At 39.7% G+C, this 27456-nt stretch overlaps 1 protein-coding gene across 1 annotated transcript in view; it reads left to right on the forward strand.

The window, feature by feature from the left end:
* The window catches only part of SLC1A3 (solute carrier family 1 member 3), an 85034-nt gene extending 61973 nt beyond the window's left edge, over positions 1-23061 (forward strand). Inside the window, exons 4-10 of the mRNA XM_032772035.2 lie at positions 1333-1537; positions 3347-3389; positions 12060-12355; positions 15038-15271; positions 15651-15845; positions 16977-17111; positions 20411-23061. Of these exons, the coding sequence (XP_032627926.1) occupies positions 1333-1537; positions 3347-3389; positions 12060-12355; positions 15038-15271; positions 15651-15845; positions 16977-17111; positions 20411-20615 (1313 nt within the window). The 3' untranslated portion in view covers positions 20616-23061. The remainder of the gene's footprint in view (positions 1-1332; positions 1538-3346; positions 3390-12059; positions 12356-15037; positions 15272-15650; positions 15846-16976; positions 17112-20410) is intronic.
* The last annotated feature ends 4395 nt before the right edge of the window (positions 23062-27456 follow it).

The following is a 27456-nucleotide window of genomic DNA, read 5'->3' on the forward strand; positions in this document are numbered from 1 at the left end:
GGTTTGCATATTATTTATGTTCACTTTATATTCATGACAGTCCCTTTTTATATGTTGCATGTTTTACCTATGAGATAGGTTCTCAAAATGGGTGCCTTTCACTGTACTTCATAAATTCAAAGACAGCTATAAATGAAAAGACAATGCTTAGATACTATAGTGATTGGTATCAATGTAAGAACCTAGCAAGACAGACAGACAGAAACAGGAGATACCCTAGGCTAGACAGTGCCCAACACTATGTGAGTCCACACAGAGAAGATGAAGAGAGTATAGGGATCCTTGCCCATCCCTTGCATCATTCCACAGGTGGTAGGTACAGTTTCAGTGGGAGCATTATTACTTATTTTAAATAGCTGTGTTAGCATCCCAAATGCATGCTGGGAGGGTGTTTCACCCCTTAAGATGGTAACAAGAGGAACACTAACCGTATCTGTTTAAATAGTGATGGATCAACCACCCCAACTGTGCATTTCCTAGGATCCTTGGGAAATTCTTACTTAGGGAGCCAGAGTTCCTCTTGGGTCTGCTACTACAGAAAGGCTCCTCCACTTGAAAACCATAATCTGACCCTGTTTGTGCAACTTAGTGAACAAATGATTAAGTAGATGCCACATTGGGCACCCTGGTATCCACATTAATTCAGAATTGCACTAAGATCAACCAAGTGTTAGGATTAATGTCTCAAACTTTAGGACGTCTACAAAAGATTCCAAATGTTTAATTTGTACAATCTCAAGTATTTTCTGAATTAAACTAATGTCACTTAATCTAGTTGAATCTCCCATGGCTTGGGCCAGAGGTAAACCCAGGTCATTGTATTAAACTTTTAAGAAAGGCATTCCATGCACATACACTTCTATAAACACATCAGGTAGTCAGTATTGTCTGAAGGTACTCTGTGATTTCTTCCCTAACATTCCAGATTAAATGCAGCAGATTTCTATGAAGCATTTTTGGATTATGCTTAATCTGTCAACTAAAACTCAATGTATTATCTCTGTGATACAAAGGAATTGCCACATCGGATCAAACCAATGGTCACTCTAGTTCCGTATCCGGATTCCAACAGTTGCTAACACCAGATAATTCAGAGGAGAGTTAAGCCTCCTGACAGACAATTATGTAATAACAAGCATGGGGGGCAGGGATGCAACAATAGCAGCACTACCTGTGAAGAGGAACAGAGTAGTTTTACTAGGCCAATATAACTTGGGTTATTTTAAATGTACTTATCAGAACTCCTCTCACAAAGCCATACTCAGGTTGCTGAGTTTACAATCTTTACTCACAGTTTTATGAGGTGAATGTCCTTGTGCTTAAATTTATTAGGAACGGCTGCCCTGGATAGTAAAGCATCAGGGAAAATGGGAATACGAGCAATAGTCTACTACATGAGTACTACGATCATTGCTGTAATTATTGGTATAATCGTTGTGGTCATCATCCACCCTGGGAAAGGTACAAAGGAAAATATGCACAGAGAAGGCAAAATTATGAAAGTGACAGCAGCAGATGCCTTTCTTGATTTAATCAGGTATGGCTATTATATTGTACATCTTCTGTAACAATGGCAACAGCAGCAATATTTAGATGTACATCACAAGGAAAATTAACATAGAAAATCTGGGACAGTGACTAGCTAAACTAGCCAAACTTCACTTGAAGCTGGTGATGCCAACAGTGTCGTTACAAAATACAGAACTAGCACAGTAAGTACTTTCAAATAAGCAGCTGAACAAAATGGCAAGGAAAGAAACTGCTTTTAAAATTCAAAGGAATGTTGTGTTCAGAAACCTGCTTTACTGCCTCCACATGTTCCTCTCCTCCTCCCAATACTACAACATCTAACATCAACTTCCTCTCTTCTCCTTTACCCCCTACTCCAACAAGAATCTCATTCCACCTGAATCCATTCAGTTAGTCATTCATCTTATTTTACATGGCAGCCCCTGCTTTGGGGCCATATGGTTACCTTTGCTCAATTTGCATGGAGAAGAGAGAGAAACCAGGGAAAAGTAGATAAGCAGCATGGAGAAGAAGCAATGTAGCCTGTTTCCTCCAAGCTAAAAGAAACTCTGCAGTGCCATTTCTATCCAACTGATGTTCCACAGGGGTGTGCCAGGAAGTGGGGAAGCAGATAATGAATGTGAACCCAATGGCTTTACCACCAAGAAATTCAGAAGAAGTTCATGCTTTGTTAACTCCAGCGGAGGGGGTCACAGAGCACAGACATGGAGGGAGGCCTCCAAGAGCCATGCTGCCAGGAAGGTGGTCTCCAGAATGGAGTAAGAAGAGGCTTTCACTCAAGATAATTCTTCAAGATAAGCTAGGTGCAGACTGGCATTTATTCCTTGTAGAATTTCAGCATTGTGGAAAAAACACTTGTAATACATATAAAATATTACTCTAAAATACTTTACGCTATGTAAAATGTACTTTAAACATTAGAAAGAGAGCTGGATGAACAGATTTTTTCAATTTGATGGCAATTTCAAAAAAAATAAAAAAATTGTTTTGGATCAAAAGAAAAATATTTTTTTCAAAATTTTAGGCAAACTGATCAATCAAAAAAATTTTGCTTTGGGTCAAACAAAATGAAACATTTTTGTTCAATTTTGAGCATTAATGTTTTTTAATTTAAAAAAAGTAAAATAAAAGGAACCTTCAAAACAAAAAGTCATTTCAAATCTAAAAATTGAAACACTTTGATTTGAAAATGTCAAAACAAAATGTTTTGATATTTTGGGGGAAAAAAATTTTTAACTGAAACAATTTGGCAAAATTGACATGAGTGTGTGAAATGTTTAAGTGTCTCTGAATCTGCATCATTTGCTGAAAAAATATTTTGGTTGAAGAATTTCATCCAGCTCTAATTAGGAAAACTTACTGACTATTCCCTTTTAGTAATCACAATAAGATACACTAGATTGTGTGACTGTCAAAATGTCAGCAGTTTTCATTTGAAAAAAAGTGGTGCTGCATTACATATTGAGCAAAGTTAATCTGTATCCAGATCATTTTAATAAATACCTATACCAAAAAAAAGTCAGTACAGACCTTCTAATCATGTTCATTTGGCAAACCAACCAACATTCTGTTTCATGGCCATACCTGTTATACAGGATTTGAAACACAGTTCTTTACTCCCTCCCTCTTAAATTTTGTCCTGAAAAGATAATAAGGTCATACTATAAGTGAGGTCCTATTCACTGAAACATATACACATGTATTTTTTCATCTTAGTGATCCTTTAGTAATCAGTTTATCCCCATCAGCTGAGCTACTGGTTAATATGTTGCTAGAATGTGATTAATATTTCTGACATTTTATCTCTTTTTCACAGAAACATGTTCCCTCCAAACTTGGTGGAAGCCTGCTTTAAACAGGTAAAACTGTGCTGTTATTTCTAACTGAAACTCCAATATGGTATCTTTCATGTAGTAAATTAAAGACTGAAATGTTATTAATGTTTTTTTAAGGAACAGCCAATGATTTTGCTTGTCCTTACAGCAATCATGGATCTTACATGTATTGTTATTTTTCAGCTAAAGAAAATGAATGTTTTCATTCATTCATTCATTTGTACAGCAGTACTTGCTATGAGAACTTGGGAAAACCCACTTAGGCCAGCAAGTTCAAAAATTAAAACTTCTCCAGATTCCCTGATTCATGAGCCTAAGGCAAGCTTAATGAAAATCAATGAAGAATTTTCTTTTCAAAGACAATATTGGGCTCAGGGGGACGAGGAGATGGTGAATAATCAATGTACTATTGGTACAAAGGCTGGAAAACATCCAGGAATATCACATGGGAAGTCTGCAAAGAACATAAGTTGGAAGTAGAGAAGCCAACTCTGCACACGTCAAAGGCAAAGCGTATAGATCAAATTAATATAAAGCATTGCTTTCATTTCTCACTTACTGCCTGATGATAAGGCAGGAATGCCACTTAATTGTTATTTATGGTGTTCCTCCACCTGTATTCTAGCCTAACCAACATTCCTGTTAAAAGGGAAAAACAAAAGACACTAATGAGATTTTTAAATTGCCCTAAAAAATTTTGGAGGGCAGTACATGAATATAGTGAGCCTTTTACCTATATGTATGTTAGTATGAATATGGTTATTTCTTTCTGATACTATAGTTTCTCATCTTTAACTGATGCTATACACCATTAATTAGTGTCTGTATCAGAAACTGTGCCTGAGGCCATAACTGTATCTTGAGGCTTCTCTACGCCTTACAGTATCTTTAAAATGTCTCACCTTCATATGCTCAGTACTCAGGGGTTCTAGTCTTTTAAATAGTCTCAGTAACACTCCAAGCTACCATGGAAAAGAGTTCTGAACAAACACCTGAATGAGGCCAGTTTAAATGACTGATAGTAGCGAACAGCAAAGTAGTTCATACTAGTTGTTTTCAACCCAGTATATACAAGGAGATTTTACCTTACTAAGAGAGTTAAATTTTTATTTAAATGTACAATTTCCACTCTATACAATGCAAGAACTGTTATGCAAATAAAAATGTACTGTAGGTTTTGTTGACAAACATACTGTGCTTCTCAATTTACCTTACAGTACAGAAGAATTGCCAGAAGTAGCTGAAAAAATAGGAGATATTTAAGGACAATTGTTTCTTGCTGGTCCTTTTCATCATTAGACTGTGCTTACTGAGAAAGCATCTCTTTAAATCTGTCCATTTCAGCATTATTAATGTTTAAATCATACCATGAACTTAGAATTAAGTAAGATAAATAAAATACAATGGAATTTTTAAAAACTAGAAATTATTTTATCATCAGATCTGTAATATAAAATATTAATCCATTTCACAGCAGAAGTCATTAGGGGCGAGATTTACAAAGGTATTTAGACATCAAAATACCCTGGCCCTGTAGCCTTCTTTTCAAAAACTTACTTTAAGGTTTTCAGTGTGTTTCTCAGAAGACTTGTGAAGAAGATATTATTTAACTGGCATAGTCTGGTTCACTAACATTCTAAGTATTAGCATAAAGACTGAAAATTCTGACACACTGTCATAAACAGATTGTTAAGGGTTAATGTCTCTTCTACCTGTAAAGGGTTACAAGCAGGGAACTGGAACAGCTGACCAGAAGACCAATCAGGAGACAAGATACTTTTAAACCTGGGTGGAGGGAAGTTTTTGTGTGTGTTCTTTGTCCGTGGTGTGTGTTCTTCTCTCGGGGGATCTGAGAGAGACCAGACATTACTACAGGCTCTCTAAGTTTCTGTTTAAATAGTAAGTAAGAACAGGCGATTTTAATCATTATAATTGTTTTACTCTATTTGCAGTTGTGGATCTGGCTGGGTAACTTTTATATGTGTAGTTCCTGGGAATATTTTGATTTGTATTGGTACTGGGGGAAAAAGTTTCTTTCTGGTGTCTGTAGCTATAGGACCCTGTATATTTACCATCTTGAAGTTACAGAGATAATTCTTTACTTTTTCCTTTCTTTTTATTAAAAGATTTCTTTTTTAAGTCCTGATTGATTTTTTCTCTGGTTAAGGCTGAGGAACGAAGGGAGGGGAGATCTCTTTGTGTTAGATTTACGGAGCGTGAATCTGTACTGCCTCTGGGGAAGGGAAGGGGGAGGAAAAAACCTGCTCGGTGTGTTTCATGGAGTTTGAAGCACAGGATCTTCTCAGGGGAACCCAGGGAGGGGAAGCCTAGGAGTGGCACTAGTGAGGGAAAGAGTTTACTTTCCCTGTGTTAAGATCCAGGGGATCTGGGTCTTGGGGGTCCCCAGGGAAGGTTTTGGGGAGACCAGAGTTTATCAAACACTCAGAGTTTGATTGGTGGCAGCATATCAGATCTAAGCTGGTAATTAAGCTTAGAGGAATTCATGCAGGTACCCAAATTTTGGACGCTAAGGTTCAGATTTGGGAATTATACCTTATGACACACACATATTTCATAATCCTTTGTTCCCAAGAGATTACAACGATGTGTGGCTGCAGAAAGATGGAAATCACAATTGCCATCAGCTCTATATCCAAATTGCCATCAACTCTGCATCAAAATCAAGCAGTTCTGATAATCTTTTGAAAAACAAGATTATGTGGTGAGTTCTGCGGTGGCATGGTTCTCTGCTCTGTTGTCTCCTTCAAAAACGAATGTATTTGCTTGAAGAGATTGGCGGAATATGCACTCCAGCCTTTTCTTTCTTTATTCTGCTAGCCCACACAGGAAATAATGTAGTGAAATATATTGAGGTTTTATTCTCCTCCCCTTACATACAAGTATAATGATTCTGTTTGAATCATTGGGGTTTGAATCTGTGACCTTCAGCACTGGAAATGTGAGCCTTTACCTTTGAATTAAAAAAGTAGCTCTATTAAGCAGCAGCTAGAGCAGACCAGTTATTTCCAAATTTTGTACTCCATCCTCCCATGCGCTACAGCCCATGCTCATATATATCAGCTATTGATGGTATGCTACAGTACTGAGGTTTATGACATTATATTGTCCTTACCATGAGTCGTTTCCTTGAGGTGGACACTTGTTTTCTATTTGCATGACTGAGGGAGCCAGCAGAGTTGGGGGAGCAGGAGTAACTGTGGGTAGTAAGGTAGTGGAAGGAGTCAGGGCAGACTGGGGGCAGGAGGGAGACCCTGGGATAGCCTGGAGTGGGTTACTGGGGGAGAAGAGAGAGCCTGGAAGCCTAGGGATTGTTGAGGCAGGATCTTGGAGCATTCTTCCCCATTCTTCCCTTGCTTCCACTTCCCTTTCAGTCCTTTGACACCCCCACCTCCTGTTCTGTCCCCCTCCATCCTCTATCAGCAAAACCCTGAGGCAACACGCTGGTCCCTCCTCTCCCTGCCCTCTGTCTCTCTGCTGGCAGGTAGGAGGAATCTCCACAAAGGCTGCACCAGCAAGAGGAGCACTGAGAGTGGTGGAGCAGACGGTCTCTCCACACTCAACAACAGCAGCCACTGGTGGGAAGGGGGTGTCACTACAAGGTAAAAAGGCCCTGCTCAGTCCCCACTGGGTGCATGCGAGGGATGTTTGTCAGAGCTAGGAAAACCCTGCCAATAAATTCCCAGCAAAAAAGTAGCACAGGGTTGTTAGGCCCCCACAACTGGGGTCTAGCCCCTATAGTGGACTTTTATTTGGACCAGGCACTAGAGAGAGACAAAGACCCACACTGCCACGGTGTGTCAAGCTGGAAAGAAAGGTGCTGACACATAGATTTTGCCAGGAAAGTTGAAGTGCTTCCACCCCAATAAATCAGTTTTACCACTTCTAGTCCCCTGCTTTTCCTCAGGCCATCACTACCAACGTCCTATTCTAATCTAGGCAATACACTTCCCTAGATGTTTGGGAATTGCCTGGGAATTTTTGTGTTACTCTCTTCTCCCACTATGGAAGAACACATATATTACTACCTCCTGTCTCCCTGAGATCTCTTCCAGTGCATCAGTAACAGGTTCGGATCACTGCTAGCTTAAGAGCCTTAAACTAAATTGTGTGAGTCTTTACACCAGTTGTGTCCATCCATGTGATAAGTGTCAAAGTCTTCACTCCACTGTACATTGACAATTGTTTTTGTGGTTTCTATTAGCAGTGGATGAAACCAAATGATTCAGTGCCAGTAAGTATCCAGATAACTCCGGTGCCTATCTGACGCTTAGATAAATTTATTCAAACACTTCTCTCTTCATAATCCCCGTATTCTCTCTCACTCATGACATTCTAATAGATCCCTGACACAGCCTTCTATCTCTGACCCTGATCCCTTCATTTCTTTGCCTCCCCTAAATTTGAAGAGTCTATGGTATGGCCCAGAAGAATTAGCAACCTGTCTAGTAACCTGCAATTGCTATTCAGTTCTAATTCTTCATTTTCTGAGGCTATGTCACAGGGGCGAGAGAGCTCAGGATGAACTGGACAGCCCTGGGGAAGGAAAGGCAGCACAAGATCCTGTGGAATGGTCAGCATTTTGGCAGTTTTCACTTGAAAATAAGTGGAACCTGAAGCCTATTGAAGTATCACAAAATGGAATTTGCGGCACCTAATGTTGGAAATTAAGAAGGTCTGACATAAGAGAATGGCAAGGTTCATCCTGCTAACTGTATTTTTTTCTGAACCTGTTCATCCATTCACTATTATTCTTTTCTGCAAGTCCCTGCACAATAGAACAGAAGTGTTAAGCATACAAGAAGACACATTAAGTATATCAACACAATGCTAGCTATTGCTTGCACTTATAATAGCTGGTTGAGATATATTGCAGCTACTGTTAAGATGCTTGATTCATTAATGCTTCCATAAATAATTTAGTATGATTAAAATGTGCATCACACTTTTGCATGAAATTAAGAGAAATGCTGAATCACGAATCTGAGGTACCATTTTTCTTATGTTCCTCATTTTTGCTCTTATGGTGTATTTCACATTGGCAGTGGCAGGTTGGGAGGTTTGAGCTGGTATAATGATCAACATTAAAAAATATTTCACCAAAAGTTACACCACAGTATCTGAGTCACCAAATTTACATTATATTCTAATTGCATTGTCTCACATACCATGGTGTTATCTCTGTTGGTAAATACTGAATTTTAATAGTAACCATTTTATGTCACTATCTTTTTTGCAAATTAATTACTGAAGTGTTCAGCTACACTAGTATGAGGTTGCTAATTTAAATGTCATGCAGTAAATTAAAATCCAATTGCTTTCAATGGTTTGTATCACCAAATACAGTGATAATTCATTTTAGTATGTAAGACAATCAATACTGTTTGTTTTCATACTAGGATAATTTAATTAAAATTCATCTTGAAATATATTATTGATTACTGAAATAACACCACAGCTTACAAAAGTCCAATAATGCCATTCTTTTAAATTCTATAATTCAATCAAGGAAAAAAAGGCTCTGCCTTGAAATGAAGGGGCCATATCCTCAGCTGGTATAAATCAGCATAGCTCCATTGACTTGTGAGGATCTCTAGCCCATCATGTATTGGTAACTTGGACATGGTGTATTACTGCCAAAAATATAACAACCTAGTTTTCCTGATCCCCCAGTCCTGCAATGCCTTTCTTAACTCTCATGAGTAGTCCCATTGAAGAAATAGTCAAAAGAATACAGACTTGCAGTATCAGGAAGTAAGATATTAAAATGTTGCTTTGATCTAACTGAACTCTACTAAAGTTCAGTTTAACCCCATAATTCATAGAAATATCCTCACCTAGCCCGCAATATATACATGTGCCTTTCCCTTCACATAAGAGCCCACACAGATAACCTAGCTCTCCTCCCACTGAGATGCTGTAGTTGCCTACTTAAAAGTGACTGTCTTCTGGTTCCCATCTTGGACTGATAAGGGCCGGGATTTATTAGCAGTTCAGGCACTGCATCTCAGACTGTGATTCGGTGTATAAACTCCACACTGGAACTAAAGGGGTTAAGGAGCAACTCAGGGCCTAGGTGACCTTACCCAGCCCCACCTGCAAAGCATGGGCCAGCTGAAGGTGGAGCAGAAGGGACCCTTTAGGGCAGGGAGACAGAGCTATCTTGAGAGCTCCTGAAGAAGGGTGCTGCAGAAGCCTTTTCTCTGAGGGAAAGAGCCTACCTACTGAGCCCAGAGGGGCTGAAGGTTCAATTATTCTCTTCTTCTTTCACTACTTTGAGGCAAACTGTAAGACTTTGGTGAGAGAGTTGGTGGTAGGAAGTGGTCTGGGGAAACAGCTTTAAGGCAGTTCTGGTGTTGGACATTGGTGCCTCTTACAAGACCCTGGGCCACAGACTAGTGGAGTGGGGGTCCTGGATTCCCTTACTAATCCCACTTGTTAAGAAGGGCATGAAAATTCTCACTTCCAAACTGTCCTTTGGGGAAGGAAACAGAGGGTGAAGACCTTTAAAATCCTGCAGCAGGGACTGGACACCCACAGGAATCAACAGACAGACTAAAGGTTCCCCACCACCACCCCAATCCTGAGGGTTGGGGACACCATATCTTCCTTAGGAGTCTGTCACCCTGCAGATAGATAAAACTGATGGGTGACTTGACTGGAGGATCAGAACAGTAGCCAAGGGGAAATATTGGAGGGGGGGCAAGCAGAGGCCTAGCCCCCAACCACTAGGTGATGCCACCAACTAACACTGTCCATCACAGAGACTTCAAGGCAGTTGCTCCTGGAAATGTTTCTGCTGTTGGTACTCCTTCATAAATGGCAGCAAGACTTGTTGAACAGCAACCTGGGTTTGATGTTGTTGACTCAGCAATTCAATCATCAATTTCAAGACCTCCTACATTTACTCCCTTTGTGAAGAAGCTTCCCCGGTAAGCAGGTGGAGTTCCCACCCTGCTCCTAACACAATACACTCACTGGCTGCAGGCCAAACTTACCTCCTTCTTGGGATTTCCTTTATTGCAACCTAAAAAGCAAAAACAAAATATAAGCCTCCGCCTATATTTTCTCCTGAGACTAACTAGAATTCTTCCCCGCACTAATACTGTGCCCTAGACCCTAGTTTAGTTTGCTATGCCTCGGAATGACACCCATTATCAACTCAGTCCCTTTAATATCCTGGTTTGGCATTAAAAGGATACCATAATCTGTCAACAGGGTGAGTCAGCAGAAAAGCTCTACATCTGTGCAGAGTTCTATTGCCTGACATCAGGATGAATGAGCAGAAAAGTTCTGAACCTCTCTGTAAGGTCCTTGAACTTGATACTCTATTTCATGCCCTTAAAGATAATATTAACTAATAAATGATCAAATGTTTCCCTATATTGAAATGGAATTTGAGAAATGATACTTTCACTGAGAGTTAAGGACTGAATCCAGCTTTATGCCTTTAATGGTTAAGCAAATACTCTTGAGCAGTGAATCAAGACTGTGTGTCTGATGTATGGAATCTAACCACACCTCAGACCAGCTGAACTTTTTTCTTCTCCTATACTCAGGTTGCTATTCTTAGTCACAGGAATGCCAACTGTGCATTCTTTTCACCTAAAAACTTCCAAAGTCTTGCAATAGTTTTGAACTTTTAGTAATAGTACTGAGCTCCTTGGGCCTGATCCTCATTATCAGTGGGTAGGTGTAATGGGGTAAAATTATCAGCATCACCTAAGTGACTTAGATGCCTAAGTACCATTGGGTGCAATGAGAAAAAAGTTCCTGAGTCACTTAGGTGCTTTTAAAAAATTTTACCCAAGGTGTAAAGGTTGCTATTATGTAAATAAGAATTAGGTTCCTTGTGTTTAGACAGGATAGGCTGTGATTTGGTTTCTGGTACAGATGTAAATATGCAGGATATGAAATTATCATGGGAAAAATAGAAATGAATGCATTGTGGAATATTGTTTTCAAAGCAAAGATTTGGAAAATGCTGAGAACTTGAATCTGATTTGTCCACTTGATAGTGGTCACAAGAGACAGAATTCTTTTGTAAACAAAGAGGAAAATCAATAACAAATGGTTAAAAGAGAAAAATTCTTGGCTTTGTCATGGAAAAATATGTAAAAGTCCTAATTTCAGTATTTAAAAATGGAAAAGTCATTATACATGATACTTATATTATCCTTACATTTATTTTTCCAATAGAAAAGTGTGAAATATCTGTAATCAATAGTTTTAAAGCATATAAAGAGCCAAAAAAGGCCAATTCATGGAAAAGTCTTGCTGAGTAGTAGCCAAACTCAGTGAAAAAATCATGACTCATTATAAAAACACAAACTAAAAGACACAGTTTTGTCACAAAAATCATATATCTGACAAACATACAGCTTTGATCATGACTATGAGAAATATTAATCTGAGCACATGTATTCTTGAAAATAAAGATGAAATGCTGGCCCCATTGAGCCAATGCAAGGTTTTCCATTTACTTCAGGGGATCCAGAATTTCACCCTAAAACTTTATTTACCCCTAAATGTGACACAAACTAATAACTCAAAAGACATTTTAAAATGGGGAAGTAATAATCACAGCTAGAATCACAGGAGTGATAAATGATGAGTGTACTTGTTTGTTTTTGTAGTAAGGCACTCCATTTTCTGTCTTTTCTTCTTTTATTTAAGTTCAAAACGAACTATGACAAGAGAATGTTTAGAGTACCAATTCCACCCAATGAAACATCGATGGTGGCTTCCGTAATAAACAATGTATCAGAGGCAATGGAAACCCTAACTCGAATGAAAGAGGAGGTGATCCCTGTTCCAGGTGCCGTCAATGGAGTGAATGCATTGGGACTGGTGGTCTTCTCAATAAGCTTCGGATTGGTGATTGGGAACATGAAGGAGCAAGGGCAGCCATTAAGACACTTCTTTGATAGCCTTAATGAAGCTATCATGAGATTGGTAGCTCTAATCATGTGGTAAGTGCCTCTGTTAAATGCTATGTTAAATTATGTCAAAATGTTTTGAACATTCAGCACCAGTATGTGCTGGATACTACTGAGGATCTGTGTTTTGTAGGTCAGATTAGAAGTTGATTGTTCAGCTTTGCTGGAAGGAGGACAGGAAAGACTGGCTGTGATTTAGTTAGGACACAAGTTTATTCCTAAATGTCAGTGAGTACCTGGCAGATAAAAGTGTACAATGCAGGTAATTCCATAATCCTTCACATATACCTGTGGGGGGAGCTGATAGAAGCCCCCACCCCTTACTCATCCTGGTCTCCAGCACCTGCTGCTAGGATCTCACTACCTCCCTCCTTCAAATGTGGGTTAAGGGGGCTATACAAGAGGTGGGGTTGGCTCACTGCTGTGCCAGTCACAGGAGCCCTGAAGCCCCCTTTCTCTTCATTTAAAGAATATCTCCTTTAAATCCTTTACCAATCCATTTTATGTGATCACTGTATCCATTCCCTATGGAGTACCTGCACTAGACATCCACCCACATTGACATAATGAGTCGCAACATAGTAACCTAACTGTCATTTCATGTTTGCCCCAACTAAGCCCCCAACCCACTGTAGGGAAGGTGAAAAAACCCACCTTGCCTTGGCCAATCTGGTGATATGGGGAAAATGCCTTCCCAGACGCCTGAGAAAGGAGCAACTAGCATAATTGCCACAGCAGATCATGAAAAACTTGGTATTTAATTATTTCTTGTGGGTGGGAGAATTGGTGATGCTCTGCCTGATCCAGGTAAAAAGAGGGCTTTTCCTGCACCAGTGCAGACCTAAATAGTCTCCCCAATTCCAGTCACCAGGAGTGGGGGATAGACCTGGTCTGAAGCTGTGTCAGCCAGTCACTGTCACACTCAGAGGTCTTTCCAGGGAGGCAGCCTTTCCATCCTAAAAAGGGCCACACAACTTTTCCTTCAAGCCAGATAATGCCCCCATAGCATAATGTACAGTGAGGTCATCATGGTTTCTTCTGGCCTTAAAAATCTATGAATCTAAGAATCTTTTGCTGCCGAAAATTGGTATAGCTCCATTGACTTCACTAGACCTATCCCAATTTACAGCTGCTGAGGATCCAGTCCTGAATATAATATCCATTTAGCTATTTATAACTAAACATGATGTTTTAAAATTGAGTTCTGCACAGTGATAATCTGAAAAGGATCTAAATATTTTAATGTATATTCATCGCTTGATGTATGTGAGTAATTCCTATTGTCATTACCATTAAGAGGTAAATATACTCTTTAGAGTCCATGACAAAGTTTGCTTGACATATAAAGATCCTCTTATCATACGCTAACTCTTATCACTCCTTCCCTCTAACTCTATAGAGAGGGAGAGATAGGTACCATGTCAATGTCCCATTTATCAACAATATGCCCGCTATTTTCATTAGTTCAGAACACTATTTGCTTTTGCAATGTGCATAGCATATTAATATGTCCTGCTGTTCACAAATGTTCATTCTCCTATGAATTGTTGTTAGTTTTTATATGGTATTCTACAGATAAATATCAATGAAATCCCTGCTCAGAAGGGATTACAAAGTCTAAGATGCAACATTTCTCAGTCAGAGGCCAAATACAACAATTCATTTATGAAATGACGTCTTCCCCCCCACGCTACAGCTGATCATTTTACACAAACATATATACATCTCCAATGTCATGGAAACTCCTTAAGTAATGGATGAAAAGCTGTAAAGAAGTTTATTTTTTCTAATAATTTCTAATATTTTTTCAAACATTTTGTCCTTTACAATCACATTTCTAAACATTATTAATTATTAATTATTATTATACTGGAAATGTTTGAGAATTTAAAATATGGAATGAGAATTATTACATTGGGAAACTTCAAGATGGGTTTGATGGCTGCTGAGTGTAATGTTACAATCAATGTAATAATCAAGTTATGTTATTTTACATGAATGTAGTAAAATGACAGGTAACAACTTTGTAAATAAGACCCTGTGAAAAGTCCAGCTGCAATTAAGATTCTCTTTTATATACCTTAACTAACAGGTTGGCGTATTGAGCGCTAGACCCCGATCTTAGCTCTGTCTGAGTAGTATTTGGCACAGCTGAGGAAAATGGTTTAAGCTACTTTTGCAAAGCCCCAACCCTGTGCACAGTCTCCATCATAAAAGTAGTCTAGGCTCTGCCTATCCTATGCCCATCTGCCTATGGCCTGAAGCAGCCTGGCATCAGCCAAACCTAATAGCTTTCTGGTTGTACCCCTTTCCCCAACCATTTTCAGCACTGGGAACCAGGATGCAGGTGGAAAAGGAGCCACTATGCCAGCCCTACACAACCCAGGCATTCCCCTACACAGGGGTAGTCCTCAGGTAATTGTTTAAAGTGGCTTTTAAAGGGCAGTCAGGAGTCCACAGGAGTCCATCAGCTGTAGATGGCTGGGAGATGGACTGGCTGCATTCGGTTCCTGACCTCCTTTTTGCTGACCCTGACCCGAGCAGAGCCACGTAAGTGTTGCAGCCACTTTCACTGCTGCAGCCTCCACTAGGTTGACTTGCCACTGCCCAGGATCTTGAAATGGGTCCAGGATGTTTATGGTCATTATATCAGTATAACTTTGTAAACAAACATCTATTTGTTCAGCACATATTGATTTGCTTACTTTTTTGTAGGTATGCCCCACTTGGTATCATGTTCTTGATTGCTGGGAAAATTGTTGAGATGGAAGATATGGGTGTGATTGGTGGACAGCTTGCCATGTACACTATAACAGTTATCATTGGTTTGCTCATTCATGCTATTATTGTTCTACCACTACTCTACTTCCTGGTTGTTCGTAAGAACCCTTGGGTATTTATTGGAGGACTTCTGCAGGCACTGATCACAGCTTTGGGAACATCTTCAAGGTAGGCTATGAAATTTTAAGTCCCAATTATAAATAAAATCTGACCAGAATATTTCCAGTCCTGCAGTCCATATGCAAATTTCCAACAGATGTCAATGAGAGGGCCTTAGTCTACGCAAATACATGAAGCATTAGAAAAGGTGGTTTTCTGCCATGAAGTAATTACTATGTCCAAAAATTTAAAACAATACCTAAACCTGAAATCTATGCTGTAATATAATTGGTATGATAAGCAACATAGGCTGATATAACTGAATAAATTCATTGTCATAGACTAATTTTTTATGCTTTTGGACACTATTTCAGGCCTACTCCTCTCTTATATAGAAGATTATTATATAAATGAGTATGTAACTATATTGTCTTTTTTCTTGTTTTAGTTCTGCCACCCTACCCATAACGTTTAAATGTCTAGAAGACATTAATGGAGTGGACAAGCGTATTACAAGATTTGTGCTCCCAGTGGGTGCTACAATTAACATGGATGGGACTGCTTTATATGAGGCTTTGGCTGCAATTTTCATTGCACAGGTTAACAACTTTGAACTGAACTTTGGGCAGATTATCACAATCAGGTACAGAAGCCATTATCTATATACTTTGATTCAAGATGTCTTTAAATAACAATGATGTGAACGACTGCTCGTTGCATATAAGAAGGTCAGCAACAGCCATCATTTTAAAAGTATTTTACTTTAGATAGCTCGAGTATCTATGCAGAATTTAAGAGCTGTAGATTTATATTCTGCTGTCCAGTGAGTGCATACTCCAGTTGCAACTTATGTTAGCGTAAGTTATTGCTATGAAGAACGCTAGGAACAGAAATAGTGTTATTGAGACATAGCAAAGCACCTGATGTTGTCTAATTGTCAGTTTCTATTTGTGATTCCTCTGCATGTGAATTATGCACCATAAACAATCAGCACAGTAACATGCTACAATATTAATGCTAACGGAATACAAATTAATTGGAGACATCTCAAATTTTGTTCATTATGAACTTTGTGCTGTAAGAAGCATTTTTAGTTTTAAAAACAGTCATCCTAGTTCAATATTCAATCAAGACAAGGGAAAAATCTGCTTTTCAAAATTCAAAAGCCTCATAACTCATTTTGATTCTGGATATCCGCTCTCTAGTACATATATGAAATTTGCCATGACGTATATGGATTATATGGATACTGTCTTTTAGATTAAGTTCTCCAGTATTACATAGGGATGATAAATGATGTGTTATCATTAGAGCTGTGCTTTAAATCTTGATTCATCCAAACTATGGATCCAGATCCACACTTTCATAAAGTTTGTATGTGTTCAGACTGGCAATTTAGATCAGACCCATCTCAAATATAGGCATTTCTACTTAAAGAACCCTTAGGTCTCTGCATCACGTGTTTCTCCATCAATGTGAAATCGTATGAAAAATCAGCAGGAAAACTACCCACTCGAATGCCTACCTTGATTCAGATTTTTCTCTAGAGCCTTTATACAACTGGGACAATTGTCTTTTCCTCTTTTGTTTGTACAGTGCCTAATACAATGGTGTGCTGCTCCATCCCTGGGACTGCTAGTTGGTATCACAATTATAACATGTATTCATCCTAAAATCAGTAATTTTCTTCATAACTTTTAAAATGTTTACTAAATAATAAGGAGTATTATTTTTGGAAATTGACTTATTTCTTCACTGTCATCTCTCTGCATAGCATCACAGCTACAGCTGCCAGTATTGGCGCTGCAGGGATTCCTCAGGCTGGACTGGTCACTATGGTCATTGTGTTGACATCTGTTGGTTTGCCTACAGAGGACATCACTCTTATCATTGCAGTGGACTGGTTCTTGTGAGTATTTCTTACAGAGCTATAGGGCTCTATTTCCTTAAAGGGCTATAGCATATTGTAAAATACATTGGACAGAAACATTCTGATAATTTCTGAACCTGCAAGTCATGTGATCAGTTAGCTTATTCCTTTACTAAAAATAGTTGAAAATTGTGGTTACTTTGAAGAATAAAGTTTTACCCTACCATGAAGGAGGCTCAAAGTCTGAATATTCAGTGGTTCAGTTCAGAGTTGATTTATTCCAACCCTTCTGGCTGTACAGACTAGTGAAGGTTTGTGTGCTTTCCCTAAGGATGGGTGAATTGAATAATTAGTCTTCTGAATAATATGCATATTAGCCTTATCAGCCATCTGAATATGGCCAGACATTTGGCTAATGTGGCTGACTCATTTGTTTCCCCACCTCTGTGTCTGCTAGAGCAGGGGCTCTCAACATTTTCTTTCTGAGGTTCTCCCAATATGCCAAGAGAAAGGGCCAGAGAAAGGGAGTGGGGGGCTGGCTCAGGGCTTCAGGCTTCAGCTGCCATGGACTCTGAGTTGAGAACCACTGTGCTAGAGGAGGAGAACACTGAGCAGCATTCCTACATCTGTAAGTACTTGTGAAATCTCCTTAGGCCCAGCTGCATTTCTCTGTGCACGGTTATAGGGATAGAACAGCATCACTGTCAGCAGCAGAAGCCAGGAACCTTTCCATGTCTTCCAGTGCAAATAAGGGTGACAGACAGGCTGCTCCACTTACCTGGAGATGCCTTTGTGGGGCTGGGGTAACTGAAGAGGTAGGTGTTCCTCCAGTCCATGTCAATATCTGTCAAGGAAGGATAGCAGCCATTTTCCCCTTTTCTCCATCCCAACTCTTCAGAGAGTATTTGTTTGGATCACTTGATGTTTACCTTTTCTGTTCATTCCCTCTGGGGCACCGGATATTGGCCACTGTTGGACGACAGGATACTGGGCTAGACGGACCTTTGGTCTGACCGAGTATGGCCATTCTTATATACTGTTATGTCCTTTTCACAGTCCTGCGTCTTGTCTGAGTAGGGTAAAGGGGGATGCTGCTAAAAGTGAGAAGGCAGAGGAGAGATGAAATGGCTGTTGTTATCCCATGGAAGACATTCAGACAGGGATGAGAGATCACCTAGCTGTTTGTTCCTACCACCACCCCATTTCCTTATAACAGCTGAAAGTAAGTGTAGCGAAGTGTTTGAGCCCATTGAGAGGGAGTACAAGGGAATTCAGATGAGATAGATGGGGGTTTAAACAGTTCCTCTATACTAGGGTCATTTGCCCGTCCCTGTGCGTTACACTGTTCCTCACAGGGTTACCTATGGATGGTGCTACTTCTAGGACTGAAAATACAACAGCACCATGGCTCATGTTGTGATTCAATGCGTACCAGAAAGAAAAATGTGCTTTACCCCAACAGTAGTGTTACTTATGGCAACAATGTTCAGTTTTTAAGGGTATCACAAACTCTGTGAAATTCTCACTGTTACGTGCCTAAGTGCTCTGCAGGGATGAGACACACACACACACACACAGTGAGTGATATGGCTTTTAATGAAGGTAAAGAAAACACACCCGCAACGGGGACTCTGCACGTTGCTAACTCAAAGCGGGGAGCGAGTCCAAGGCAGCAAAACAAATTCTGATAAATATAACTTTATGCTAATAGCATGTAAAGCAGCTCATACACAGGTATGTGGGAGCTTTCCCACAACTGGGCTATCTCTTATGGCAAAGGGCCAGGCTTTTCTAAACACGCCGGGCTTCCCAGGCTAAGCGGTTCCAACCGGCTACAAACAGCATAGGCTAATATACAGCAACCTTTAATAACCTGTCCTTGAGAAGGCGAACAGCCTTAGCTAAACCGTAACAAAATCTTCCGCAGTCCCTTACACTCACCATGTGCGTAGATCCCAAACGTTTAAGGTCTAGGCAGGTGGATGTGATGAGAAGGTGAAATCCAGCTCCAGTCTGGCTCCAGGATTGTTGTGCATTCTTCCTCTCCAGCTGTTATTCCAGCCTATGGACTGTGTTGGGAGAAGTTTACATAAATATGTCTCAGTTGCTCCTCTGTGGACCTTCCTCCAGTCCTTTGCCATTGGGTCCTTCTGTGCAACTCTTTTACAGCATGTAGGGGTTATATTTACACCCCTGCAGCGCTGGGTAACCTGCTGGGCTGTCCACTAGCCCAAGAAGAAGTAATGTCACAACAGACTATTGGTTGAACCAAACCTTAAGCAAAAATTTCAAAAATTATTTCCTGTGCCCACTATGGACTACAACTCCCAGATGCTTTTCCTTCACATCTCAGCCACTCCAGATGTTTCTCCTAACACAGGGACTCATACAGGAGCATTCCTGCCAACTTACAGCTCAACTGATCTCTTGCTGACCTTCATATGGACAAGCATCCAGCTCCTCAAAAACCTCAACTGGTGGTATGGCTACACTGGCACTTTACAGCGCTGCAACTTTTGCGCTCAGGGGTGTGAAAAAACACCCCCCTGAGCACTGCAAGATGCAGCGCTGTAAAGCCTCAGTGTAATCAGTGCGGCAGCGCTAGGAGCGCTGCATGCTACACCCGTAGAGGATGTGGAGTACGTGCAGTGCTGGGAGAGCTCTCTCCCAGCTCTGGTGCTCCGACCACACTCACACTTCAAAGCGCTGCCATGGCAGCGCTTTGAAATTTCAAGTGTAGCCATACCCTGGGATGCTACTGATCAGTCACAGGCAGGGCTGGGCCCATCTGTCCTTAAAGGGGCTAGTCACCCAGTGACAGGCTGCTTGCCTGCAGTCTCCATGCGCAGCCATTTTGGAGACTTAAGTGGTACAAAGGCCCTTGTTCTGGGCCTTTGCACCACGCATGAATCTCACCCTAGATTATTTACAATAGTTTATTTTCATTCTGGGAATGACAGCTAAGAAGGCAACATTCAGTCAATTCAGATATTAGGAGGTCATTACAGCTGACTTATTGTAACATACTCACAAGCCTCCAAATATGAACTGCCACAAGCCCACTCTGCTCGGATCACCTCATAACACAGCAATCATATCCTCCTGTGAAATGGCTAGTACCATTATGTCTCAGGTCACTACATTAGACTTAGAATTCTGGTACAATTGTTAGTTTCTGCAAAGATGAAATAATTCCATTAGCATTTCTGATAAATTAATACACATAGAAGTATTGGATCATTGCATGGTTATTTCCAAAAGCTATTTTAACACAGAGACTCTGAATGTTTCACTTAAACAAGTGGGGAAAATAAGACTAACTCAACTATTTTTCACAGGGACCGTCTCCGTACCACTACAAATGTCTTGGGTGACTCCATTGGTGCAGGGATAGTTGAACATTTGTCACGGAATGAGCTGAAGAACAGGGATGCTGAGATGGGTAATTCTGTGATAGAGGAGAATGAAATGAAAAAACCATACCAATTGATCTCACAGGAAAATGAGAGCGTAAAACCATTAGACAGTGAAACCAAGATGTAGGATAGACCAGGCATGAGTCCAACACTAGAAGTGTGAGAAATATACTTTCTACAACCATTTATATCTTGTTTTCAAGAAGTCCATTTATATCTTGCTTTCTCCCATATGACAGCATTGGAACAGAGTTAATCAAAAAAATTCTGAATTAGCAGTGACCAAGGTATGTGTTTGCATCCCACTTAAAAAAAAAATTAACGAGTTATCATACTGGTCCTGCTAGAGATATGCTAACTGTGAGGAGACGGGGAAAGGAAGAGAGAGAGTGTCTATTAAATCATTAAAAAACATACCAGTGTATATGTTACTCAATCCTGTAAATGTGATCTTGTTTTTATAAGCTGGAAAGTCACAATAGATAATACAGCCTGAAAAGGGTTTTATTTTTTTAAATACCTATTGCCCATTTCTTAACATTAGTAAGCACACAAATCAACATTTTTAACTTGACAACTGCACCCAAACAAGGAAATTAACAGGATTGCTTTTTTTCCCTTCTGGTGATATGTTATTTCTTTATCCTATTACTAGCAGGACAATAAAAAGGAGGACTTTTAAATTTTAAAAAAAAGTAGAGATGTTCAGGTAAAAAAAATACCCACGATCAGCACTTTTGCCAGCTGAGCTGAAATGTCATTTCTGAGGAGGTGATTTCATCTTAATAGGACACTTTAAGGTCAGTGAGGGCCAGTTCTTGATAAGTTCTTAGCACTTTCAGCTCCCACTGACCAGCACACGCTTATACATATGTGTATTTTCACTCACCTGAGTAGTCCCCTTAACTTCAATGCCACTACTCACATGAGCAATGTTACACATATGCAGAGACGTGCTTAGAATCAAGTCCCTAGATTTTATGCTCTTTGGGGTGGGAGGTGTACTTCATCTGTGCTCAGAAGGCACATAACACACTGTGAGTGTATTCACAATCTAAATAATCTGTAATAAAAATAGCAGAGAGGGCCAGTACTTTCCAAGAGATACTTCATACCTGGCAAGAGATGCTCAGAACCTAACTGGATGGGGCTCTAAATCTGTCTTTGTGTTGCTAAAATTGCACTGCTGGAAGTCCTGTGACCAAGAGGTCACTTTCAAAAAATGGAAATCTTGTCATCAATTAGCCTGGTGTCATTCCATGATTAAGTAGTAAAACTATTAGCCAAATGTACCTTGTTTTACATAGGTGAGAGAACTCCTCATCCCACTGGGAGGTTCCAATATCTTTGTGAGCATCTCAAATATAAAAAATAATTTTTTAGAAAGCAAAACTAATGGGTGCTCTATTACTTACTAGGAAAAAATATATATAAACTGAAGAATAGCAAATACATTTAATAAATGTTAAAAAGATAATAAGAAAAGATTTTTAAGAGTAATATTGTAGATCTCCTTCAAGTCACAGAGAAGGAAAGGAAAAAAAGGGGGGCGAGATACACTCCGAATCCTAAGGCTTTTTTTTGTTCATTTCAAGATTATTCCCTGAAGAAACCCTTTTATGAAAAATATTACTTGTACATATTTTCCTTTTCCACTCCTTGTATTACTGTAGGAGACAAACTGGAAAGATTTATGGTGCAGTTAGAGATAGGTAGCTGAGGAATATGAATTCACAAGCACAAAACTGGTTGAGTGGTCTATTTTATTTGAAAATGTTTGGTTTTGTTCTGAACTAAAAAGAGAGAGACAGACAGACAGACAGAGAACTGAGACATTCCCATGTCATACCACAACTGCCACTTGCCAAACATTCAAGAACATCTGTAGCTTTTGGCTCTAGAAGAGCATAAGAATTGATGTGTAAATGTCAATGTAACTGGTGAAAATATGAGTGTGATTTTTGAAGGCAGTCTTTTCCCATTTTTAAAGCAACAAGGCAGGCTTCTTTTTCCAAGAGTGACAAATACTACTCATTTTTAGCAGCCCAGTCAATGTGAGCAGGAACAAGTCATGAGTGAAGTGAGCAGAATTTAGCCAAGAGTATTCAGCAGTCGGTGCTTTAATCACCTCAAAGCTCTAGATGAATCTCTGACTGAAAGTGATAAAGTGTGAACTTTTTTGCTAACAGAATGAAAACCTAGAATGCAGACAGGCATCTTCGGATATGTAATTAGAGATATTTTTATATAGATCCTGTATTCAATGTGAGTTTATAAAAGTTAACTTTAGAATGTCTGGAGTAACAGTTTAATTTTTGTTGAGACTCTATTTGGAAATACCCTGCAAAGACTTAATGTAAATGGTTGTCTTTCTATGACACAAGTTGAGAAAAATGAATTGCGTCATAAAGTCTGTGATTTTTTTTTTTACTAACTTTGTTTCTTATGGAAATCAATTACTATAGAAAGATTCCATTTCCCATCTCTCATTGGCTCTGCATTTGATTGCACCCAATGTGGATTGAGAAACATTACTTTGTAGATGTATTTTCAGTAAAAATAGTTTTACATTATTTTCGTATTGTGTGATTTCTTTCAAATTTTTTGTAATGGGGAAATCTTCAAACGCATTCCAAATATCTGAACTCGTATTGTAGGGTTTCGGAAAATCCTGTACTTCTTACCCAGCAGGAGTTTATTAATGCATCAGTACTTCTCAAGAATTCAAATACCCATTTCTTAAACTCTCACATGAATAAAAGGTGAATAATAGAATGAAAAGGTGATTAAAGGAAGAAAAATGTGACAAAGGGAAAAAAATATGTAAAAAAACCCAGAAAGAAATGTTAATTCAAGTTAAATTTATTTTGGTTCAAATTCATATAGATATTTGAATCTGAAGATACAATATAATAAGAGCTTTCATAGAACTTGTAAATTACATATATCAATGCAGGGAAATCATTTAGTCAATCATTGGTAGTCACAGAGCAGCTGCACTCTGAGCACTGTTTCTGGTCCTGTGAAACAAACACTGATTGGTGGGACTGCATCATTTTGCAGGTATGGGATGATGAGTAGTGACTGCAGAACTTTTGAATGCGGAAGCCACCTTCTAGGAACTTTGTGCAGAGCTTTCCCCTGCCCTGCAGTTCAGCAACACAAAAATGAGAGCTGATTCCACTGCAGCCTACAGGTTTAATTAGGGTATCACCACAACTGAGCAAAGAAAAATAAAATCTGAAGAAAAAGAGTATGATGTGATGGTTAGAACTCAGTTCTGCCTTACAATCCCATCAAATTACAATATAATTGAGAAGTGGCTTAATTAAATTTTCACTGATGGGTGCATTAGCTTTATTTCAACAATTCTACTGTCTAGTGATTGAGTTTAGTTTTCATGCCCTAAAATAAAAAAATAGTTACTTCTTTTGGTGGGTCAAAGTAGGGAGTTTTTCTAGATGTAATGCCACATGACTGGTCATTAGAACTATAACTAGAATTGTGCATGGAAAGTGTTTCCCTAATTAGATTACCTCTAGCTTGTGGCTTTCAAAGACATTTTCTTAACTGGTAAATTCATCCACAGCCAAGGAGCTTCCATCATCCACTTTTTTAACTTATAACTGTTTAGAGCAGAATGGAAACTCCCTAGTCTCTCATGTATTGGTTGAAACATGACCAGATGTCAAGGGTAGATCAAATTTAGCTACTTATTTGCAGAACTGAACAAGCAACAACTCATTAACAAGAAAAAAATGAAACTAATATTTAATACGCAAAACTGCAAACATATCCCTAACACAGTCTAAATGACTACAACAGGCGAGAGTAAAAGAGAAAAAAAGTCCACTCTGCACTTTGTCCATAACAAGGCTCCCATTGACTTTAATAATGCAGGATGAGGGTCTTTGACACCACTGAGTGGGCTTTGGGATGCTCTTGTCCTTCCACCCAGATATCAAATTTTAGATAATTCCTCCTTTATGCCTCTTTAGGAGTGATGAGAGGCTGAACACCACTCCTTCTCCATGAAATTTGTTTGGGTCTGATGTTCCCCCACCCCATCTTGCCTCTGGGTCCTAAAACAAATATTCCACAATGACCTCTTAAGCTGTAGGCCATAATAAAAGGTCCTCAAAATCGTTTTCCTTCAATTGACTTTTGTTTGGTAATTTAAACCCAACAGAACCCAGAAGAATATTACTGTAGGTTATCTTTGCAGTCCCACAATTGTCAGAATTTCCTTTTACAATGATGTTTGTTCTCATTTTCTTAGTATGCTACACTGAATGTTAACATGGTGAGATGCACTTGTCACTACGATAAGCTGTAAAATGGGTTTGAAATTTTAATTAAAATTTTAACTTCTGTGTTTGCTTCTGGGGAAGACAGTCTTGATGAAAAGTAACATAGCATCTGACATTATTAGCTGTAGAGTATCTAATAGACAAGACTGAAAACCAACATCCATACTCCTCTCATGCTGTTTAACAGATATAAGGTGAATTCTTGCATGTGGACTTGAAAAACTGCTTCAGACATTTCAAACACTGATGCCTAGTTTGTAGTGGCAATAAATGCAGTGGCTCAGGTTGTCTCCTGTGCAGAGATCCACTGGTACAGGAGAGGAGGTGGGGGCATTAAGGAGCTGGTAACAGCTTTCTCATTCTCCTGGTGCACATGTGTTGGCCTCACCACAGGTTAGAGCAGCACCGAGGCTGCTCCAACTACACCAGCTCAAAACAGTCCCCAATGGACAGAGGTAAACTGCACCAATGCAAGCAACTTTTTATACCATTGCAGCAAGTGTACACTAGAAGTTTGCACCAGTGCAGCTGTATGATTTGCTAGTGAAAAAAACACCGTAGTCAAACTCTCCCAACTTTTCCCAGCTTTCATACTCTGCTGCAAACTTTTCCCCAGATCCCACTGGTATTAGCATATTACTGTCTAACAATGTAGCCCTGCCTATGCCCCTAGTCACACCCCCTGCTTAAGGAGCCAGGAATAGATTGGTATAAGAGTTGCTGTGCCATGTAGGTACTCCCCTACGTAGGGTGGATTCTCAGCAAGCCGTCTAACTTAAGTTTGAGGCTGTTTGTAGCTCTGGAACATCACAAAGAAGCTGTTGCAGGGCCAGGGATCTGACCCAATGATGCTGACCAAAGCACACGCAGTGGGGCTAGAAAACAAAGTTTCTCAGACTATGTTAGTGCGGGGTTTCTCAACCTGTGGGTCAGGACAAAAAATTGGGTCACTAGAATGTTTCAAAGGGTCATGTGGCAGCTCCTGTCCCACGGGGCTGACTGGGCTCACCTCCCTGCTCCAGGCACTGCAACCTCTGGGGTCCCAACACCACTCAGGTTTGGCACAGCTGTCATGATGATGGGAGTCTGAGTAAGCCAGATTTGAGTGAGTGACACTGCAACCCCATGAGCCAGGTCACAACTCCACCCACACAAACTTGGTCTAGTCAGAGGGGCAGGGCCAAATCTGAGTGGCGCTGCAACCCCAGAGGTTGCAATGCCTGGAGCAGAGAGCCAAGCCCAGCCAGCCCCACAGCACAGGAGCCATCACTGTGGGGTGAGTACCAGGCAGGATCCAATCCCCTCCAGGGGGGCAGGATCTGACCAAAACCACAGCTGGGCCCTCACCCCCAGACTATTTACTGGGGTGCAACAGGCCATAAACATTTACAAATGGTCCTGAGCCCAAAAAAGTTCAGAACTGCTGTGGTAGAGCACACTGTATTCATCCCAAATATAGCTTACTCCTCCAGAAGACCCCTTGAGGACTGCATGCCTGAATTCCAACAGAGGGGGAACTAGAGGATTTTCTACCTAGAACTATAATTGTGCCTCTTCCCTTTTTTGCTAAGAACTTTTTCTGTTAATGAAGGAATCATATGCACATAGATATTCTGGATACATTACTCATGGGAATGCCTTTCCTGTTGGAATGCTATTAGAATAAGGATTGAGAATCTGGGATCATCCAATTTCTATTCCCAGCCCTGCCACTGACTCATTGCGTGACACTGTCCAAATCACTTACTCTCTCTGTACTTACTGAAGTTTATCCATTGGTAAAATAGGTAGCGTTAATAGTAATAAATAATAATTACCTCATGGAGGGGTGTAGAACTTAATTTGACTGTAAAATATGTTCAATTTGGCTGAAAGGTGTTAGGAAGCGCAAAATGTTTGTATGAAATTTTGCAGAGCGATCATGTACGTAAACTGAACCAGTGAGATTTCTCCCACTTTATGTAATAAACCATTATATTCATACTTACAGATTGATTAAAGGGCCTGTTATTTCTGGCATTACTACCACCATTGGCACAACTAAAGATAAGGGTTTAGTTTATCACTTGGTGATCCTACCCACACAATTGCTCTACCTGTTAAACAGTGTCCCGTTCACTGCAAAGGCCCTGACATTCTACAGTTTTTCAATAGCTCTTTTATTTGGGAGTTGTGGTACATAATGGTACAGAATTCATTAATTCTCCCTTAATTCTCCCTTAATTCTCATAATTCCTCTGATATCCAAAAAAAATGAAGTTACTCTGAATTTACATGCATGATACCAGAGCTACTTCTGATTTTAAAAAGTTTGGCCATATTGTGTTTCTTTGTGAAATTGGAGAAAGATACAAAATGCAATTCTTCCTTCTTTAAAGATATGAACTTACAAATGTACAAAGACCCTGTAAAGTGTGCAGGGAACATCTCTAGGTAAGGGCATGCGTTCTCATACACTGGTAACATAAATCCTCTTCAGGAATGACAAGTTCTGCTGATTTATGGCTGTCCGGAGAGAGACATAACAGTCCTAGAAGAAGATGCAGTAAGATGGAGACAGGAAGAAGAATACTGTTCCTGGAGAGCATTCATTTTTTCTATGGCAAATTCTGGATTACATATGTAACTCTTCATTGTACAATACCATACAAGACAGAG

Source organism: Chelonoidis abingdonii, chromosome 6 (assembly GCF_003597395.2).
Source record: "Chelonoidis abingdonii isolate Lonesome George chromosome 6, CheloAbing_2.0, whole genome shotgun sequence".
Taxonomy (NCBI): Eukaryota; Metazoa; Chordata; order Testudines; family Testudinidae; genus Chelonoidis; species Chelonoidis abingdonii.